At 54.8% G+C, this 19,952-nt stretch overlaps 1 protein-coding gene across 1 annotated transcript; it reads right to left on the bottom strand.

Moving 5' to 3' along the window:
- Positions 1–4,451: 4,451 nt before the first annotated feature.
- Positions 4,452–7,436, bottom strand: NKX2-5 (NK2 homeobox 5). Its single transcript, XM_004587415.2, has 2 exons — positions 6,895–7,436; positions 4,452–5,436 (listed from the first exon to the last, which is right to left on the bottom strand). Exons 1-2 carry the CDS (start codon positions 7,235–7,237, stop codon positions 4,781–4,783), a joined length of 999 nt encoding a protein of 332 aa, XP_004587472.2. The 5' UTR covers positions 7,238–7,436; the 3' UTR covers positions 4,452–4,780.
- Positions 7,437–19,952: the final 12,516 nt, after the last annotated feature.

Here is a 19,952-nt window from a genome sequence, read left to right as displayed (position 1 = left end):
ACAGGACAATTGAGCCACCGTGCCTGCCCTAGAGTTCGCCTCTTATCCCTCAGCCCTGTCTAGCTCCCTGTGTGGTGGTTTAGAGTACACGCTGGCTGGGGGTGACTGTCAGCTCTCTTTACCACTCTCCTGTAAGAAGCAATAAAGTGGGCCCAGTGCAGTAGCCTAGCGGCTAAAGTTCTTGCCTTGAACGTACCGGGATCCCACATGGACGACGGTTCTAATTCCAGCAGCTCCACTTCCCATCCAGCTCCCTGCTTGTGGCCTGGATGGCTCAAAGCCTCGGGACCCTGCACCTGCATGGGAGACCTGGAGGAAGTTCCTGGTTCCTGGGTTAGGATCTGCGCAACACTGGATGTTGCAGTCACTTGGGGAGTGAATCATCGGATGGAAGATCTTCCTCTTTGTTTCTCCTGCTCTCTGTATATCTGACTTTGGAATAAAAACAAACCTTTTTTTTTTTTTTTTAAGAAGCTACAAAGTAAGCCAAGAGGGCCAGAGTGCCAACTGGAGAGCTGTCCTGCCTCCCTGGATAAGAATCCAGCCCATCTCGGAGGGGTGATGTGCCGGCACCAGGGAGATTTAAGAACTAATAGTGAATCTCAACTGTACTTGATCAGTGGATATGCAACAAGGTGGAATATTCCACATGGGGGAAGGGCGGGGGAGGGGTGGGGTGATTCCCAGTTCCAACAAAACTGTATCACATAATACAATGTAATCAATGAATAAAAAAAATGTAAGGGAAAAAAAAGAGAACCAATTTGTAATGTTAGATATGTTATGGTCATTAAACACATTTTTGAGTTTTATAATGAAAAAAAAAAAAAGAACTAATAGTGAACCTATCACTGTCATCAATGAAGGGACATTCTGTAGTGCCATCTGGGGTTCGGGGCCAGCCAGCCTGGATCTGAAGCCCGACCCTAGCATTGTCCAGCTGTGACTTGGCGCAGCCTCCGCCTCCTCCTTGTCCTCCTGCTTCACCTCCTCCTCCTCCCTGAGCTCTTCATCTGCTTCCTCAGGAGCACTCAGAGGCATCAGAGAGGATTTACAGGACACTTGTAAAGAGCTCCGGACACAACCTGGCACGCGGTGAGCTGCCTGAGTGAGAAAAACAATGAAACCCGGGTCGCCACCCCTTTCCCCCGGGAGCTCAGTCTAGTGGGAGAGTCAGCCAGACGTGGAGGGGCCTAGGGGCTGTCGCCTTGGGCACAGGTGCAGGGGCCTGAGCCCAGGGTGTTGGCAGGGGGAGCAGAGGGCGGTACGGAGGAGGCCGCGAGAGTGGAGTGTACAGGAGGAGGGAGTGGTGGTGCGGGGCCGCGCGTTCTGGAGCCCGTGGCCTCTGCCCGTCCTGTGTATAGATACACACACAGCTTGGGTCGATTTAAGAAGAAATCCAGGCCAAGAGAGCAAGAGCTCTTCTAATGTGGCCAACGCTGTGCCCGCGCGGCGCTGGAAGGGCTGGAAGGGACGCTGGGGGATATTGCAGCAGGAACGGGGAGCGCGGGCCAAGCCTCTGCTTGGGAACCCAGACCCGGTCCCGCGATGCCAGCTCGGTGTTGTCTGGGGCTGAGGGAATCTCTCCACCGCAGATCCAGGGGCCAGGTTTTTATCTGCTTCGTGGAGCTGTTTTAGTGTTTATTTTGTTTTGTGGGTTTTTTTTAACTGCCTCAGGCGATTGTTTTTAGCTGTAAAATATGTTATTGGGCCTGTGTACGTCGCTCTCCGAGCACGGGAAGCCGGTGCTGTTTCAGTATCTCCCAAGCCTTGCCATCTCCTAGTTCATCCCGTTTCTATTTTTTTTTCCTTCCCGAAGGGGAGTTTCTTAACTCGGCGCGCATCGTGTGTGTATAATAACAGAAAACGAGTAGCATGGAAACATCGTTAGGCAAACGCGGGCTACTGCTGTTGGCCCTTCCCTGGCCCCAGGCGCTATGGGTCTGCGACTCAAACCCTCGAGTCCAAGTTTCGCCCAAGGCTTGCCACAGTCTCGGGCTAGCACCGTCTGAGCGGCTCACCCCGCCTCCGCTAACGAAGCTAGCCCGGCCACTGGTCAGAACGTGTCGCCCTGGGCCCCCGGCTCTGCGCGGTGGCGGCAAACCCAGTCCCCCCGCACCCGGTTTCCCAACCCCAGCGTGGAGGACCAGCTCTCCCGGTGCCCCTGGCTGTGGGCGCTGTGCGCTTCCCACCTCTGGCCTGAGGCCCTCGACCAGCAGCACAGGGATCTCGGGCCCCTGGTCTGCACAGATGGATTGGGTGAAAGAACTGTATGCCATTTAGGGAGGATCTCTAGCTGGCCACTCGCCCTGCACGCACCAGTCAGCCACTGTTCTCCCCCACAGAGCTCCCGGAAACAACACACAAGCCAGGAGACCCTGAGGTCCTTCAGCGACAAACAGGGAGGCAGTCTTGTGTCACAACACAGCTGCCTGCAACTCCTGCATCCCATATGAGCAGAATCATGGCTGCTTCTCTTCCCATCTAGCTCCGTGCTAATGCACCTGGGAAAGTAACAGAAGGCGCTCCAGGTGCTTGAGCTCTGACTCCCACATGGGAACCCTGGGTGGAGTTCCTGGCTCCTGGTTTGGGCTATTTGGGGTGTCTCCTCCTGCTTCCCTGTTTTTTAATTTTCATTTAAAAATCAAGATTTATTTATTTTTTATGGAAAAGTCAGATGTATAGAGAGAAGGAGAGACAAAGATCTGTCTGCTGGTTCACTCCCCAAGTGGCCACCATGGCCAGAGCTGAGCTGATCCAAAGCCAGGAGCCAGGAGCTTCCTCCAGATCTTCCTTTCAGCAGGGTCCCAAGGCTTTGGGCCGTCCTCTACTACTTTCCCAGGCCATGAGCAAGGGAGTGGATTGGGAAGAGCACCCTGGGTTTGGAGTGGGCAGGCTTGGAGAAGGCAGTGAGGTGGGCAGCAGGGCTGTGCGGCTTTTGGAGGCAGCAAGCTGCAACCCCTAGTGGCGCCAGGCTCTGCTCCAGGCGGGGACGGCATTGTGAACACTGGGTCACTGGATGGCCTGGAGCCAACCCAGTGCTTCCCAGTCACAAAAGGGGAAAAGCTCCCTGTAAGAGAGCCCTTCTCAAAGCTTTGTAACCCAAAGCCCTTCTGATTTTATACCTGCTTCCATTTTTAAAAAGAAAGGCCTAGTGGCTAAATTCTCACCTTACATGCTTTGGGATCCCATATGGTCGCTGGTTCATGTCCTGGCTGCTTCACTCTTCCCATCCAGCTCTCTGCTTGTGGCCTGGGAAAGCAGTAAAGGATGGCCCAAAGCTTTGGGACCCTGCACAGGAAGAAGCTCCTGGCTCCTGGCTTTGGATCAGCTCAGCTCTGGCCATTGCGGCTACTTATGGAGTTAACCAGCAGACAGAAGATCTTTCTCTCCTTCCCTCTGGAAATTTTTCTAATAAAAATAATAAATAAATCTTTTTTTTAAAGAAACAAGAACTGCTGGTTAGTTCCTCCATAATAAAAAAAAAAAGCTGGAGGTGAGTTCCGAGACCCTGTGGGCTGCTAAGAACCACGAATCAGGATTTTCTCCTTATCTGTGTCACACAAATAGGCCAGCCCAGGCATTCAGCAGCCAGAGTTTCAGCTTGACTCTGTCCAGCTTGTTTTCTTCTGGAAAACTGGCACCAAGCAATACCCCTTGGGGAGGACTAGGGTGGTGGAACTAACTAGCGGGAAAGAATATAATAAGGTTAGACACCTGCTGTAGTCCTGTCCCAAGTTCTACCCTCCTGTCCCCCAGCTATTGGAAACTTGTACTTGGAGTATGGCTGGGTTGCTGGGCCAGGGAAACCTGACTTAGATTTTGGTTTTGGACTTTTCCAAAATGGGTTAACGCATTCTTTCAAATGGAATCTATTTTGTGTTCTGTATCTACCAAGGTCTCAGGACCCTTGGCTCTGCAATCACAGACTCTGGGACCCTAACCATCCCTGCCACCGGTTTTCAGGGAAGGTGCCCGCCTTCCTTGACGCGGGTTAGAACAGGCATGGAGCCTGCTCTCCTGACGCAAGCCACTTACCCAAACTACTCACCCAAGGAAGCGCCTGGGACATTTCAACTAGGGTTTCTTTTTTCCGATGGTGGGAGGGTTATTTGAGGTAGTCCCGGAGTGCCTGACGCGAGTTGGGCCGGTTTTCATGATTACCGGATGTGATTAATAAGCTGCATGGAAGCCCATTGCAGCCTTGCCACTTGGGCCAGCGGGCCGCCCACCTCTGGCTTCAAAAACCCAGGTTTCCGAGGCGCCCAAGGCTGAAAGAAGCACACAGGCGCGCGAGCGGGGTCAGTGCACTCTCTTTAATGGGCATAGGATTCTCATTTCTTACAACAGGTAAAAACATAAATACGGGTAAGTGGGAGGGCGGCGGCAATGTCGCCAGGGCCTGGGCGCCCGGCCCAGGTTCGGGAACGGTGGCCTAATCTTCACCGGCTCTCGCTCGGTGCCGACTGGCTTTGGTATTGGGTCCGCCAGAGGCGCCGCTGGGCCCGAGGGCGATGGCTAAGATACCGGGTTGCGGGAGCGCTCATCGCAGGCTGAGCAAATGAGGAGACAAAACTGTCCCCCGCGCGCAGCAGCGCACACGGGGACCTAGGCGCAGCGAACGGTAACGGTTCCGAGGCCTCTGCAAGAACGAACTTGAATCCCGAGAGGCGGAGGGTGGTGGTGCCTGGAGCCCTTCTTACCCGCACCCTCCCAGAGTCAGGTACCCCTTTCCTGGCGGCGGGGACCGGGATCAGGGCGCCCCAGCCAGGTGCCTTCCCTACCAGGCTCGGATACCGTGCAGCGTGGACACTCCGGAGTTGCCCTGCGGGATCCCGGGGCTCTGCACCGCGTTCAAGTCCCCGACGCCAAAGTTCACGAAGTTGTTGTTGGCCGCAGCGGCGGCGGCGGCTGCGGCGGCTGGCTGTGCAGCTGGAGGCCCGGCGGGGTAAGCGGCGGCGCAGCTATAGCCGGGACTGCAAGTCGCACTCCCATAGCCCGGGTACGCCGGGTAGGCGTTATAACCATAGGCGTTCAGGCCCACGCCGTAGGCGGGCGCGTAGGGCGCCGAGTCCCCCAGACAAGGCTTGCCGTCGCGCACCAGCACCGGCACGGCGATCCTGCGGGCAGGCGGCGGCGGGGGCGGGGGCAGCCCCACTAGCTCCAGAGTCTGATCCTGCCGCTGCCGCTTGCATTTGTAGCGCCGGTTCTGGAACCAGATCTTGACCTGCGTGGACGTGAGCTTCAGCACGCTGGCCAGCTGGTCGCGCTCTGGAGCCGACAGGTACCGCTGCTGCTTGAAGCGTCGCTCCAGCTCGTAGACTTGCGCCTGAGAGAAGAGCACGCGGGGCTTCCGCCGGCGCCGCGCCCGGGGTCGCTCCGCGCCGTCCGCCTCGGGCTTCTCCAGCTCCGCCGCCTTCTGCAGAGCGCACAGCTCTGGGGGAGGGGGGCGGGACACACACACACACACACACACACACACACACACACACACAGAGAGAGAGAGAGAGAGAGGGAGAGAGATATTCTTGGTTAGAGCCTCGGAATGCGCCCCATTGGAAATGGGAATGGAGTGCCACGCTTGGAGGCTCCTGTGCCAAGTTCACCTAGCCCCATTTTACCGGATGCTTACAGTGTGCCAGGGACTCCCCCCTTCCACGGGCGCTGCAGAAAGCAAAGCAAGAGCGGTCTCCCGCCTCGACCCCTCCCATCCAGCTGCGGGAGAGGTGACTTAGGAACAAAACGGGGGATGCGCGCCGGGAGAATTACAGCGGGACTGCTTTGGTTGGAAACCTTCTAGGAACGGGGGCGAGGCTTCACCCTGGGGACACTCTTATGGCCTCACAATTGAGGAAGCAAAGGACCAGCAGGCCGAGTGGGGCTGGCTAGGTGGCCGCAGGCTCCGCAGCCGCCGCCACGGTGGCGCAGCGCCCACGCAGCCACCGGTGGGCACGGGCCAGAGGCTCCCGAAACCGCTCTGAGCGCGTGCTCGGGCTGAAATCCGGACTGGAAGCGTTCTACTCGAGCCGCCATGCCCGCCGGCTGAGTTCTTCGGGCCTTTCCCCCTGCTCCCAGACTGAGCCTTTCCCGGCTTCCCGCAGCCGGGTGCCCTACGTCTCGGGCCTCCTCTGGAATGCCCTCTCTGGCGGGAGGGCCCGGAGCCGGTGTGGCCACTTTTCGCGGCCATCCCGTCCATGTTGCGACCTTCCCCACCAGAAAACCACGCCGGGAGATTGTGCTGAAAACAAACAAACAAACCAAAAAACCCAAGCCTATTGCGGAGGCGTCCGCGCCTCTTTCGTTTAAAACCAAAGCCCTGAATCCCAGCGCCTCGGTTGTCTCAACACAAAGAAAAGGTCCCAGGAAGCGGAGGTTTCAGACTGGGGGGCTCTGGGAGACCCCGGGGCCCTCCTCCACCAAGGAACACCAACATGTCTGGTGGGCAATATTTTAATTTCTGTTTAACGGTTCTCTTCAGCTCTCAGAACAGCTCGTGAACCCAAAAGAGACACCCCTTCCCCAAATATGTCTAGATACAGAATCGACCCGTCTCCTGGTTTTGTCTCCCACACGCGGATTGCTGGGCTTGGTAGCAGAAGCTAGAGCAAGGCCGCAGCCACCGGGCGCTTTGTTAGAACAAAGTTTTTGTTTTGTTCCTTGTTTCCAGGCCTCTCAATCTAGCATTGATTTTAAGAGGGCACGCGGGGACCCTAGAGACAACTTAGCCCGTGATACTCCCAAGGCTCCCCCTGCGCCGGGCCCTGGGCCCAGACGCAGGCCTCGGGCCTCGGTCCCTGGGCGGCGAGGTTTGGGGACCAAAGCGATCCGAATGGCTTTGTGTATGAGGAAGGTGGTGGTGGTGGTGGTAGAGAATGGCTTGTTCGTCCTCCTCACCTTTCTTATCTGTGCGCGGGTCCTTGGCCTGGTCCGGGTCGCCATAGGCACGCGGATAGAAGGCAGGGGCTGCGGGGAAGGCAGGCGCGCACTTGCCCAGCGAAGGAGCGGGCCCCAGCTCGGCTCGCATCTCGGGGAGTCCGGGTGCGGCCGCTGTCTCTGGCCCCGCGTAGGCCTCAGACTTGAAGGCGGCCAGCATGCAGGAGGCGGGCGCCAGGGTGGCCTCCAGGCGCGAAGGGAGCTCCCCGGCGGTGGCCAGGCTGCGCTGCTGCTGCTGCTGCTCCAGGTTCAGAATGTCTTTGACCGAGAACGGCGTGGGTGTGAGCGCGGGGCTGGGGAACATGGTGGCAGCGCCAGGCTCTCACAGCGCCAGGTGGGCAGCAGAGAGCGGCGCTGCCCACGGCCCCAGGCACCCTCCCCGCATGGTGCCCGCCCGCCGCCCAAGCACCCGCCGGCCGTCTCTGGATGTGGCGGGGCAGCAGGTAGCGCCGCGGAGCACCAGGGGCGGGAGGGGCGGACCCAGGCCGGAGGAGGGGGGCTCAGCCTGCCATTGGGCCAGGGGCCACGATGACAGGAGCGATGAGCAGTTTTGTGTCACCTAATATAGTCATAGGGCTAAAAAAAAAAGTGGACAAGTCCGGCTCCGTCTTTTTTTTTTTTTTTTAAAGGGACCGTGACTCATTTAGAAGGCAATCCCTTTACTTCTGTAGCTTGAGATGGTTCTGCAGTTGCAGAAGTCCCAGCTCTGCCCTGAACCGGCCTTCTGGGCAGAGTAGGGTGGGTCGGGGATGGGCAGAAGTGTGCCTCAGCTCCGGAACCTCCAGGCCTTCAGCTCTCCAGCTCACAGGGAATTCCTTGGGAGCCCAGGGGAACCAGGACTTCTTGGAGGCTTCTGGGTTAGACTTAGCGTGAGGTACCCTGGCTGCTGGGCCAACTTGGGGGAAAGGCAAAGCAGGTGAGGGGACCATTTTTAGCTCAGGGTCAGTAAAGTAGGGTGTTTCTGTTCAGGCCAATCTGCCCCCACTCTGGGATGAAGAGCAGGAGGTTTCACGGCCCAGCATAACTAATAAGAGTCTGGGGCTTTCGCTTGTCTTCAGGACTCTTGGTGAAGCTTACATTTTCCTGAACATTTCAGAGAGCCTGGAGGCAGGCAGAGGGACCCCGAGTTCTGGGGTGGTGGTCTCACCTGACTGCTGGTGATAGCCACCCTGGTCTGTGGGAACCCAAACGTGTGCAGAAAAGCAGGGCTGCCCCCACGTGGAACTGCAGACCGTGGGGGAGTGTAGCTTGCTGCTTCTCTCCCAGGAAGAGTTGGGGGCTCAGAGTGAAGGTCTTGGGGAAGCAGAGCCGCAGAGGCACTGGGCCTCAGGCTGCTGCCGGAACTTGGTGAGACGGTCGGTCCGGAAGAGCCCACGTGACTTCAGCTTTGACTCTACCTTGGGGTGGGGGGCTGGCCTGCTTGGCCTCTGGACCCCAAATGGCAAGCAGCGCTCTGGCCACGCTCTGGCGACGGCTCTCTGGCGCCAGCCGTCCGCACTAGGCCCAGGCCGCCGCTGTGCAATCCTGCCTGCAGTTTTCCAGCCTGGCTCCAAGCGCGTGCGTTTCTGGGGGCAGCTGACCCAATCTGCAGGAAAGGCCCTCCCCTGAAATGTCCCCCCAAGTTTCCACTCCCTTTCCCACCCCGCGGGGGAAGCCGGCTCTTCTGAATTCTACCCGACGGATCCTCTCGCCCCGCTGTGGACAATCCGGGTTGTCCGGGCCTCGAGGGTTCGCCTGCACCTGGATTGCTTGTTTTGGGGGAGTGGGTGGGAGAGGACGCCTATCGGCAAGGCGGTGACGACTGGCAAACGAGCCACATCCGATTCAATTAAACGTCTCGCCGCAGAGATCTGGAAGCCAGGGACCTGGGCGCGCGGCTAAGTGAAGCCGGCGGGCTGGCCGGCGGCTCGCGATGACAGTTTGAAAGATTAGCTTGCGCGGACGCCTGAAATATTGCCGTTTAATGGGGGGGGGGGGGGCATCAAGGCTGCATCCGGGATCCTTGTTTTAAATTTTTTTTTAAAAAAGAGGCAGTTATGGAGAGAAAGCAAAAAAAGAATTTCAGCATTTGCTTTGCAAGACCAGGTGCAGAAGTTTTGGGTGGGTGGGTGACAGATAGCTCCCTGGGTCAGGTGTCAGGAACCGGGAAGGGCAGAAAGCGCTTCCTATTTGCGCGAAATCGGTGACTTTTTCACCTCACCCAGACCTCTGTGAATCCGATAATAATTTCTCTTTTGGCTCAAAAAAAAAAAAAAAATAGGGGGCATGATGTTTCGGGAAGAGAGGAAATGGGACAAAAGACAGGGAGAAGAGGAGCCAATTGGCAGCCAGGGCAGCCCAAGCAGGTCTTTGCGGAAAAGTGTCCCACGGCGGACTTTGCTCTGTAGTCCGTCCCCCCCCCCCCGCCTTAAAAAAAAAAAGCGCTCCCATCTTGCAGGCCGGCAGAGGATGAGGGGGATGGGGAATCGGAAAACCCGATTCTGGTTTTCTCAAGAGCGGCAGACCCAACCTGGCTGCCTGGCTAAGCAGCGCTCGGGCTAAACCCGCAGGACAAACAAACAGCGCTGGGCCCGGAGGATGGACCGTGGAGAGAGGCGAAGGGAAATCGCAGAGAGGAGCACGAATTTGCACTCCTCTGGCTTCTGGGTCTTTTCGAGGACCGGTGCTGCTTTAAGATTACCACTCTCCGGGGCAGCTGGAGAGCATTGTGCGCAAATAAATTATTATTAATTGAGAGGTGAGGGGGGCGCACAGCCGGAGCCGCCTCTACCCCACCCTCCCCTTTTCGGCAATCCTTAGGCCAGTCGCGAAAGGTATATATGATTAATTGAAAGATAAGCTGGAACTATCACCGGGAATGTCATTAGCGCGCCGCGGAGACGCGCGTTGGAGACAGGCGGCGTTATCCGCGGCTTTATCTTCAACAACGCCTCGCTCTCGGCCTGCGCCGGGGGAAACAGATGGGGGTTTCTGTCTGGGACGCTCGTCCCGTGTTTATATTTTGGGAAGAATCGCCAACTCGTGGGAGTCCCCGGCGGGCCCCCTGATAAATGGACATTAGCACTTTTTCGGACTACTGTATCAACAAAAGTGCTGCGGCGAGGCAATAATTGGCGAGAAAGCAAACAGAGGCGGGCGAGCGAGTCTCTGCGCTTCGTCCGGCTGATGGATGGGCAAGCGCCCGGCTCCCGGCCCGGGGCTTGGGGAGGGGGCGGGGCCGCTGCGAGCGCCTCCCGAGCCCTGGATTTCTCCGGGTCTGGGGCGCGGCTCACTCAGAAGGCGCAGCGGGTCCCCAAGACTCCCTTAGCTCGGCGGCTTCTGGAGCGTGCCCTCTCACAGGTGTCGGTCTGCAGGAGCCGCCCATCCCGAGGGTTTGACCGGGTGGTTCGGAAGGGGTGCTGCGACTGGGGGAGAGGAGAAGGAAGATCGTGGAGGTGGAATGTCTTGCTCAAGGTCACACGGGCCGGAAGCGCCCGTGCCACGAAGTAAGGACTCCACGGCCGCGCAGAACCCACTCTGGAGCCAGGATGGTTTTCTCCGCGCGGCTGCCTCCACGCGCGGGGCCAGCCTCTGGGAGCGGCAAGAATGAGACCCCAGCTCCTCAGCCTGAGGAGAGGGCAGGATTGATGGGATTCAGCGGCTAAGTCTCCCCAAACCGGCATCAGTTCGGCGGGGAGAAAGGGGGTGGGGTGGAGGTGCTGAAAATGCATTAGCTCACTTCTTCCCCCTCCTCTTCCTCCTCCTTCTCTTTCAGTAATTGCTTTCCCCAGAGACTCCACATACCAAGCACCTCACCCGTTGTATTAGGTGCATACAATAAACTTTCGACTGTTTTCATCACCCCTAAAAGAAACCTGTAACCTTTAGCCCTTTGCGCCCAGCTCCTCCTCCACCTTCCCAGTTCTAAACAAGCAATAACCGACTATTTCCACGGATTTGCCTCCTTTACACATTTCATACAGATGGGTTCCTTTGGGTGGGTTTTGAAAAAGTACATAGAAAAAGGTGGATTTAAAAAAAAAAAAAACTGGTTTCTAATTTTGTTTCCCCTAAACTTTTGGAAGTAGCCTTGTGTCCTGTATGGTTGTTGTGCCTGGAGTCTGTCTTACAATGTTTTCCTGTTTCCTGCTGGCTGCGGCACGCACCAGCGCCTGGCTTCTTCACTGTCCGAATCATATTCCATTGTAAGAGTAGAGCCCAGTTGGGCTATCCACTGATCAGCTGGTAGGTGTTTGGGCTGTTTCTACCATTAGGCTCTGGTGGATAGACCAGTCTGAACCCACGGAGGCCTAGGAGAGACACTTCCTTCCCCTCCTTCCTTGCTAACCCGAGCCTCCTCCTATCTCTGGCTGTTTGGGCCTCTGCTTGATGACCTACTGTTGTGTTGAAATTTCCAATTGTTGAACCTAATGGTCCACATTTTCCTTCTGCGTGGAGCCCCTTGTGGCTTTCTATAGGTCTGGGCAGAGCCCTAGGAACATTCACTTGGGTCTCTGAAATCCTCTATGATCCCTGTGACTTTTAATTCCATTGCCTTGTGGTACAGCTCCCCACCCACCCCCAGCCGGTTAGGACAGGCTGGATGTCCCCCAGGGCTCAGGGAGATTTAGGGACTTGCTTCAGGCCACACAGAGGCTTCAAGTGACAGCGCCCCTGTGTCTGGATTCAGAGTCAGCACTGTTTGGCTTCTTAGTGCTTGGTGCTGCTTCCCTGAGCTGGAAGGGGTAATATTCAGGAGAGGCCTAGGTGGGCTTGGAGCCCACCGAAGGGAAGGGTAGACCCACTTGTGTGTGTGTGTGTGTGTACCTGCAAGAGACTCCACCATCTGAGTGCTACTGGAGGCCGGGCCTGGCCCATCCATCCTTTCCCCTAACTGGGATGGGATGCTCACGACTCCTGCAGGTACCGGGCTGGCACAGGCCATCCCCCACAGAACCTGGAATAGGTCAGCAAAAGGGATCTGGTATGATGGTTCTCACACTAGGTCTGCTCACTTGTGGATAGATGAAAAAGTCAAGGCTAAAAACCAGAACATGTGAATGCTGTAGAGGATTAAGAAAACGACCCACACATCTTTGTATATTTGGGAGGGTAGATGAGGAGAGCAAAAACCTGGAAACAATTCTAGGCTGCAAGGAAAACAAATGGACACAGGGAAAAAAAAAATAAGTAGAACCAAAAAAGAAAATGAACACAGAAAAAAAATGATAGCAATATGTGGCAGAAAAAGCGCCCAATAACCAACGAGAAAATGATCCAACAGAACCAACGTAGACCAAGAGTAGCAGACCAAGTAGCTGTTTGGAGCAACCTGATTTGTCAAAATTTAAAATGGCTAAGTCCTCTAGACACTTCTAGATCTCACCCTAGAGGCAAGTCAAATGTGCATGCCAAGAAAAATATTTTCCTCTCAGTTAAAAAAATTTTTCTTGAGAGTCAAATTCTTTTGAAAACAACCCAATGTATCCATCTTAGGAGACTAGCTAAAACTATTATGTCCCTCAACCAGCAACCGCAGGCAAGAATTAATTACATTTGCATGCATTGTTGTGAGATACACGAAAAACTATCAAAGCAGATGGTAGCATTTGTATTTTAACATGGATTAAATCTACAGATTTTATAATGAAAGCTTTTGGGGAAGAAAACTGGGGGGGAATAAAATTTGATGCTGTCTGTGGGATGTTTGTGGGGGAGGAGGTGGCTGTAGAAGTTTCCTTTTTTATTCTTGCAAACTATTTGGGCCAGAATCCCTGGAGGCTCAAGGCAAAAACAAAAACAAACATGCAGATTTCTGGACCTCACTTGGGTCTCAGGTGCACAGAGTTTCCGATGCACAGTTTGGGACAAGCGACAGAGATGGCAATTACAGAGGAGGCCTGCTGTGCAAGCAATGGCCACCAGCACCGGTTGGGTGGCAGGTGATCCTTGGGGCAGCAGAGCAAGGGGGAGCAGGTGATCTTGGTCCAGGATTGGATGTTCCTGGGACACGACCTGGGTGGTCCTGGCCACTCTCAGATTCACCTGCAGGATTCTCCCTGTCTGACTTGGACCGCCATTGCTGCTGAAGTACTTCCAGACTGACTTCCGCTCTAGGGTGGATGAGACTGGGCTCTAGCTCCTGGGCTAGCACAGAACTTGTTGGTCATTTCTGGTTTTCTGGGCTTTGGGCCTGTCATCCATCCATCCATCCCGCCCTGGTGAGGATGACCTCTAAAACCCTTCCTGAAATGGCCCTGCATCTAAACTGAATCTGGAATCCGGACAAGGTCATTGAAGCTCTTCCCAGTTCTGGGGTGTGAGTGGAGGATGGGGTTGGAAGGGTAAATGGAAGCCTGACATCCTCCCCACCCTTCCCCAAAACACGGAGGGGGACCTTTCACAGCCACTTGGTTCCAGACTGTATATTACCCAAGGGTGAAAGAGCTCAGGCTGGCCTCCCAGGCCACCAGGGACCCCTCCTGGCGAGCACAGCCCGTTCCCACTGGGGAAGGCTCTCCAGGGTTCCCCGCCTTCTCTGGCTCTGGCCTCTTTGCTCCAAGCGGATTGCGCGCAGCTGGCCCCAGCCTCCTGGGTCCCTCGCCGAGAGTGGTCCTTCTGGGCCTGCCCTGCGAGTCTCATCGCCGCAAAACCCCGGGCCCTCATTTCTTACTGGCGTTGGGTACATCCAAGTAAAGACAAAGAAAGCAACGCTAAGCGGTCCCCTGTCCTGTAGGTTCTATCAATGGGCTCTCAAGGGTTTCTCTCGCACCGCAAAGGAGTGCATACATGAGCCCTGTTCTCTGGCTTTTGTTGGTTTACTCAGCAGTTGTTATGATCAAAGAAGGGATTAGTCTAAATGCTCTATTTTTTGAAAAAATATGAAACCCTAAAAGCAAAACAAAAAGCAACTGCAAAAAAAGAGGGGGGATGTAAGGACGAGGGTGTCTCAAGCCTCCCCAGGCACTGTGCGGATCCAGGATTTTAAAATTTTTATTTATTTATTTATTTATTTATTTACTTACTTACTTATGTATATTAAGCTGTGGCAACTACTTTGCTGAGGCTCCGGGAACCTGGGACAAAACGAACTGGTTTCAGCCTGGGGAACTCGGGGTCTCGACCTACGGAGAGGCCCTGAGATAGGCACCCTGCTCACGACGCCCCCAGAACCTGCCTCCAGCGCCTGTCCCAGGCCATCGCCACCCCCAGGTTGTCACAGCTATTTCTCAGACTTCTAATGATTTGCTGCTGGTTTAAATCTCATTACTAGGCTTCGGGCTTTTTCTGTGGAACAACCACATATCACAATTGTTTGGTCTCTCTCTCTCTTTTTTTTTTTCTTTACTAATTGCTATTGTTCGCAAGCGGGTGTGAGTCGCTTTTCTCAGCAGTGGGACGAGTGCTTTTAACACGAAGATTATCCCGGGCGGGTCCGTGGCTGTGTGCGCTTTAGAAATCGTCAAAGCGCTTTGCCAGCCTCGGAAAGGGAGTCGCTTTCGGACTCCTGCTGTCCATTCGTGTGCTTTTCGTCCTCTTTCTCCTGCGTTTGCCGGGTGGCGGCAGCTACACTCTCCCCCGACGGCGGCGGAGGTGGCGAGAACTCTGGACAAGGGAGTCGGGACGCTCAGGGTCTTGGGGTCTCGGCTCTCGCTTCAGGAAGGTCACAACTGGAACAATTCAGGTGCAAGGACGAGGCCGGCAGAGAGGAAAGCTCCCGATCTTGCTCTGGTTCGCACCTGCCGCGCGGCTCCTGAAGAAGCTTCCGCAAGGGCGCTCAGGTCCGGGAGAAAGCCGAGCCCGGCCGCGTTGGCGCGCGGGGGCCTGCAGCAGCACTAGGCGCGCTGGGGTTCACTCGCCGGCCGCCGGTCGCAAGGCCTGATCAGCGTTGCCTTGGACCTGGAAGGGTGATGCAGCGGGCGATAGAAGCTTCCCAGGGTCGCTACCCATGCTTCCTCCACAGCTGCCTTCAGGTCGCTGCTTCCATCTCGCTCTGCGCCCAGCGCTGAGAAATTCCCACCGCCGGGCGGGACACTCCGGAACCGGTAGAGGGCAAATCGTTGCCTAGAGATGGGGGGAAAAAAGATTGAATTTCGTGTCATTTCCAACAAGGGTCTTTGGAGAATTTAAACTGGAAATGTGGCGCAGGAGACCCGCAGGTCAACTTGGCTGAGGGACTGCGGGAGAAACTTGGGAGCAGCAACACGAAGGGCTCAGAGCCTCTTTGCGCTCCGGATAAACTGGCGAAATGCGGGAGTTCAAACGCGCAGAGTGTGCTGCAAAGGGTGTGTTGACGCATCGCACTCCCTGAACGCACGCAGGGACGGCTGCTGGCACGCAAGCCCTTAAAAGGAACACCAAGAGTTTACCCAGGAGACACCTGCGTTTTGTCTTGGAGCTTGCTTCTTGATGCGTTTTCAATGTACGGATACAACACGGGCACGCGTACCAGTTTCTTAAACTCAACGGTTCCTACAACTTGTGGCCATGTACTTAACGGGCACACGACCGCAAAAACGCCCGAACACCTGGAGCACGGTCCTGCTGAAGGCTCCAGGCTGTCCCCTGAGTGCCCACGACCCTCCAGGAACCGTCCCTCGCCTTCACGCACAGGTTGCTTGCTGCACGCGGGTGGAGGGGGGCACTCAGGCCTTCGCTCCGGCAGCGTCCTAACCAGGCAACGGCCGCGCAGGCCTCTTGGTGGTGCGGCCTCCTATCTTTAGGCAGGGGACTTGTTTGTCTCTCAGCAAGAAGTTTTCCTCCGGGAAAGATAAAGTAATCGATAGCATCTTTTAAATAGCTCCGCGTTTCCTGTCGGGAGAAGAGTCCCGGAGCTTGCACCAAATCTGCTTTGGTATGTCACCTTATCTCCCATTCCCGCTGCTGTCCCCAAACGCCGCCTGTCAAGGGAGACGCCACCGGCATTAGGACCCAGACTGGAGCCCTTCCGCTCAGGGTCACACTCAGCGCCCTCGGCTCTGGCCCCGCGCCCTCTCAGAGGGTCTCGGAGCAGCGGAGAGGGCCCGGGAGGAGGAGGGCGCAGAGTCGGGGGTTGGGGGAAGTGAGGGTGGTCAGAATGGACGGCAGAGAAGGCTGACGTGGAACCGTCTGGGAGAAACAGCATTTGGGTGAATATCATTCAGGGCAAGGTTTTTGTTTTTTCTTCCCTATTTCTAACCTCGGAATTGATGGATCCGGGCGCTGGGCTACTTGAGCGCGCAGAGCCCTGGTGACTGCGTGGGCGACTTTGCTTGCCAGGGTTCAGAGGCAAATCAGTGTCTTCTTTGCGGAAGGTCGCGGGAACTTCAGGCGGCGCCTGCGTGGCGCGGGGGAGACTTTCCACACTGCGGAGTGCCCGGTGCTCCGCCGGACTTCGGAATCCAGCCGCTGGTGGCTCTGGCGCTGAGTCCGGCGGAGCCGCGGGGCAGGGCGGACGGGAAGGGGAGCGCAACCTGGAGGCCGGCTTTGGCATTTCCCCCTTCCAGCCCAGGACTTCCGAGGTTTCGCTCCTAGCAGGAATTTCTGAGCTCTATTTGCCGGCAGGCCTTGCGCCTGTATCACTTAGCGCTGGTAAGCGCATCTCTTTATCTCATTCCTATGTTCAAAATGGGTTGTATGCATTATTTTAAGAAAAATAAAATAAATAATGACAACCTAGACCTTTCAGTTCTCCTCCACCCCTGAATCAACCAGTCAAGATAAGGTGGGATTTGGGAGCTGCAAGGCCCCGCCTCAGGGACTCCCTTGTCCCGGGAAGCGGAGTGGGGGAACTCACTGCTTCAATACAAACCAGCTCCCTTTCCACTTTGCCTGGGATCATTCCGGATTACCTAACTGCTGAGAGAAGACCACCCACCGGAACACAGCCTGGGGACTAGCCAGAGCTTGGGGGAAAAAACCTTTTTTTCTGCTTCTTCGTTATCAGGGTCTGTGTGTCTGAAGTGAAATAAAATAGTGGAAAGCATCACCTTTCTCCCTCGGGGAGGGGGGGGCCTGACTCCTTTCCTTCTGGAACTGCCTTTTCTCTCCCATTTCCCCCTCCCCACCCGCTTCTGGGAGGGCAGCTTTCCAAGTGGTCTCAAGCTTCATTTTAACAATAATGAATTACAGGGGCCGGCACTGCGGGTTAAGCTGTTACTTCTGCAATGCTGGCATCGCGTACTGGAGTGCCAGTTGCGGTGGTCCCAGCTGTTCTGCTTCCCATCCATTTCCCTGGCACCTGGGAAGGCAGCAGATGATGGCTCAAGGGTCTGGCCCAAGACCCGTAGAAGATCCGGCTGGAGTTCTCAGCAGGTGCTGGTGGGGGATAAACCAGTGAATGGAAGATCTCTCTCTCTTTCTCTGTTGCTCTGCCTTTTAAATCAAGTCAATTAAAAAAAAAACACAATGAATTAAAATTATAATCAAAGGTCGTTGGTGATGGGAAGGGCATTAGTTTCCGGTGTTTTCTTACATGGGCGTGGTGCCAAGGTGTAGCCAGTAGAGAATATAACCTGGACATCACCGCTCTTCTTGCCAGTGGCTGAGTGTCCTTCATCCCCTGGCGGCCCAAGTGATTCTGGGCTCCTGCTTATTTAATCCTAAGTAGACCTGGAGGTGGTCCTGCTGGAGGGAGGAGGCTGCCTCCCCACTCCCCACTGCAGAAGGAGGCCCTGTCCCCTCTCTGAGCTCGGTTAGAGGAGATAGGGTACTCGATGGAGATGAGAGAACAGCCGAGGTGAAGGAGGGGGACACCGGAGTCCGGGCTGTTCTCCCTGGATGTGGCACTTATGTCTTTCTTTCCAGGATGTGTTTACTTTTTTTTTTTTTTTAAAGATTTATTCATTTTATTACAGCCAGTTATACAGAGAGGAGGAGAGACAGAGAGGAAGATCTTCCGTCCGATGATTCACTCCCCAAGTGAGCCGCAACGGCCGGTGCTGCGCCGATCCGAAGCTGGGAACCTGGAACCTTTTCCAGGTCTCCCACGTGGGTGCAGGGTCCCAAAGCTTTGGGCCATCCTCAACTGCTTTCCCAGGCCACAAGCTGGGAGCTGGATGGGAAGTGGGGCTTCCGAGATTAGAACCGGCGCCCACATGGGATCCCGGGGCTTTCAAGGAGAGGACTTAAGTCGCTAGGCCACGCCGCCAGGCCCCAGGATGTGTTTACTTTAAAGGGAGGGACAGGAGGAGAAAAGGGGAGAGAGGCTCTGCCCGGCACACCAGGAAGAAGCTCCTGGCTTCCAATTGGTTCAGTGAACCAGTGGATGGAGGATCTGTCTCTCTGTCTTTCCTTAACTTCATAAAATCTGCCTTTCCAATAGGCATAAATAAATTTTTTTTTTTTTTTGAAAGAAAGAAGAAGAAAGGAAGGAAGGAAGGAAGGAAGGAAAGGAAAGGAAAGGAAGGAAAGGAAGAGGGCCTGATGTGATAATCTAGTGGTTAAATCCTCGCCTTGCATGGCTGAGATTCCATCTGGGCACTGTTTCCTGTCCCGGCAGCTCCACTCCCCATCCAGCTCCCTGCCTGTGGCCTGGGAAAGCAGTCGAGGACGGCCCAAAGCCTTGGAACCCTGCACACAAGAACCGAAAGAAGCTCCTGGTTTCAGATGGGCTCAGCTCCTGCCATTGTAGCCCTTCTCTCTGTAGATCTGCCTTTCCAATAAAAATAAATAAATCTTTAAAAACAAAATAGGATACATTTAAAAAGCAAGAAAGTGAGCTTTGCCAGTGCACTTGTTCCCCGGATTATGACTTCTCTCCATCTCTTCCCCTTCCTCCTCTCCCTCCTCCAGGACCGCTGCTGCTGGTCTCAAAGCCTTGTTGCCTGCTTTGCTCCCCGCTAAGCTTAATCACCCATTAAGTGGGGGGGGAGGGGTGTGCCTGTAGAACCTCCTGGATTTGAAGGTGAGAATTGAGGTTTTTTTTTTTTAAGTTTTATTTTTTTATTTTTATCACAAAGTCAGATATACAGAGAGGAGGAGAGACAGAGAGAAAAATCTTCCATCCAATGATTCATTCCCCAAGTGACTGCAACGGCTAGTACTGCGCCGATCCGAAGCCAGAATCCAGGAACTTCTTCCAGGTCTCCCACGCGGGTGCAGGGTCCCAAGGATCTGGGCCGTCCTCAACTGCTTTCTCAGGCCTCAAGCAGAAAGCTGGATGGGAAGCGGTGTCCAAGTGGGATCCCGGTGCATTCAAGGTAAGGACTTTAGCTGCTAGGCCACCATGCTGGGCCCAAGAATTGACTTTTAAAGAATTTCAGCAACCTAAGTTTTAAAAATGCAGACAGAAGTTCTCAACTGAACTTGAGCTGTGGTTATGCAACAAGGTGGAGGAATCCACCATGGTGGGAGGGTTTAGGGAGGGGTGGGGAGAACCCAAGTATCTATGTAATTGTGTCACATAATACAATGTAATTACTGAAGTTAAACAATAAATAATTAAAAAAAATGCAGACAGTGTGACTTTAGGATGATAACAGAGAGCAGGCTTTCCTGAAAGCCCCAGGCTTAGCTCTACCTCTTCCAGGAGGTTTTCCCTGACTGCACCAGTTCAGGAAGCTCCACTTTCCTTTCACAGCACAAATGAAAATTGAACATAATTTTGCATAATCATTCTGGAAAGAGCTTTAACAATTCTTTGCAGAAATATGAGATTAAAGCAACATAGGGTTATTTTTAAACTATTTCAATATTTGTCATCTGTGCATATTTTTCTCTGTAAAAAATTTTATTTACTTACTAGAAAGGCGGGGAAAGTTGGAGAAAGAGAGAAGAGAAAAGGCGAAAAAGAAAAAAGATCTTTTATCTGCTGGTTCATTCCCCCAAAAGCCACAATGGATAGGGTTGGGTCAGGTCAAAACCGGGAGCCAGGAACTATGTTCTAGTCTCCCACGTGGGTGGTAAGGGCCCGAGCACTTGGGCCATTCTCTGTGGTTTTGCAGGTGCATCAACAGGAAGCTGGAAGGGAAGCAGCCCGGAGGGACCCCCGGTTGAGGATGCTGTAGTCCGAAGGGCTGCCAGTGTCATCTGTTGATGGAAATCCTTCTTTTCTTTTACTG

Source organism: Ochotona princeps, chromosome 19, assembly GCF_030435755.1.
Source record: "Ochotona princeps isolate mOchPri1 chromosome 19, mOchPri1.hap1, whole genome shotgun sequence".
In the NCBI taxonomy this organism is placed as follows: Eukaryota; Metazoa; Chordata; class Mammalia; order Lagomorpha; family Ochotonidae; genus Ochotona; species Ochotona princeps.
This window is presented reverse-complemented; position numbering and strand designations above follow the sequence as displayed.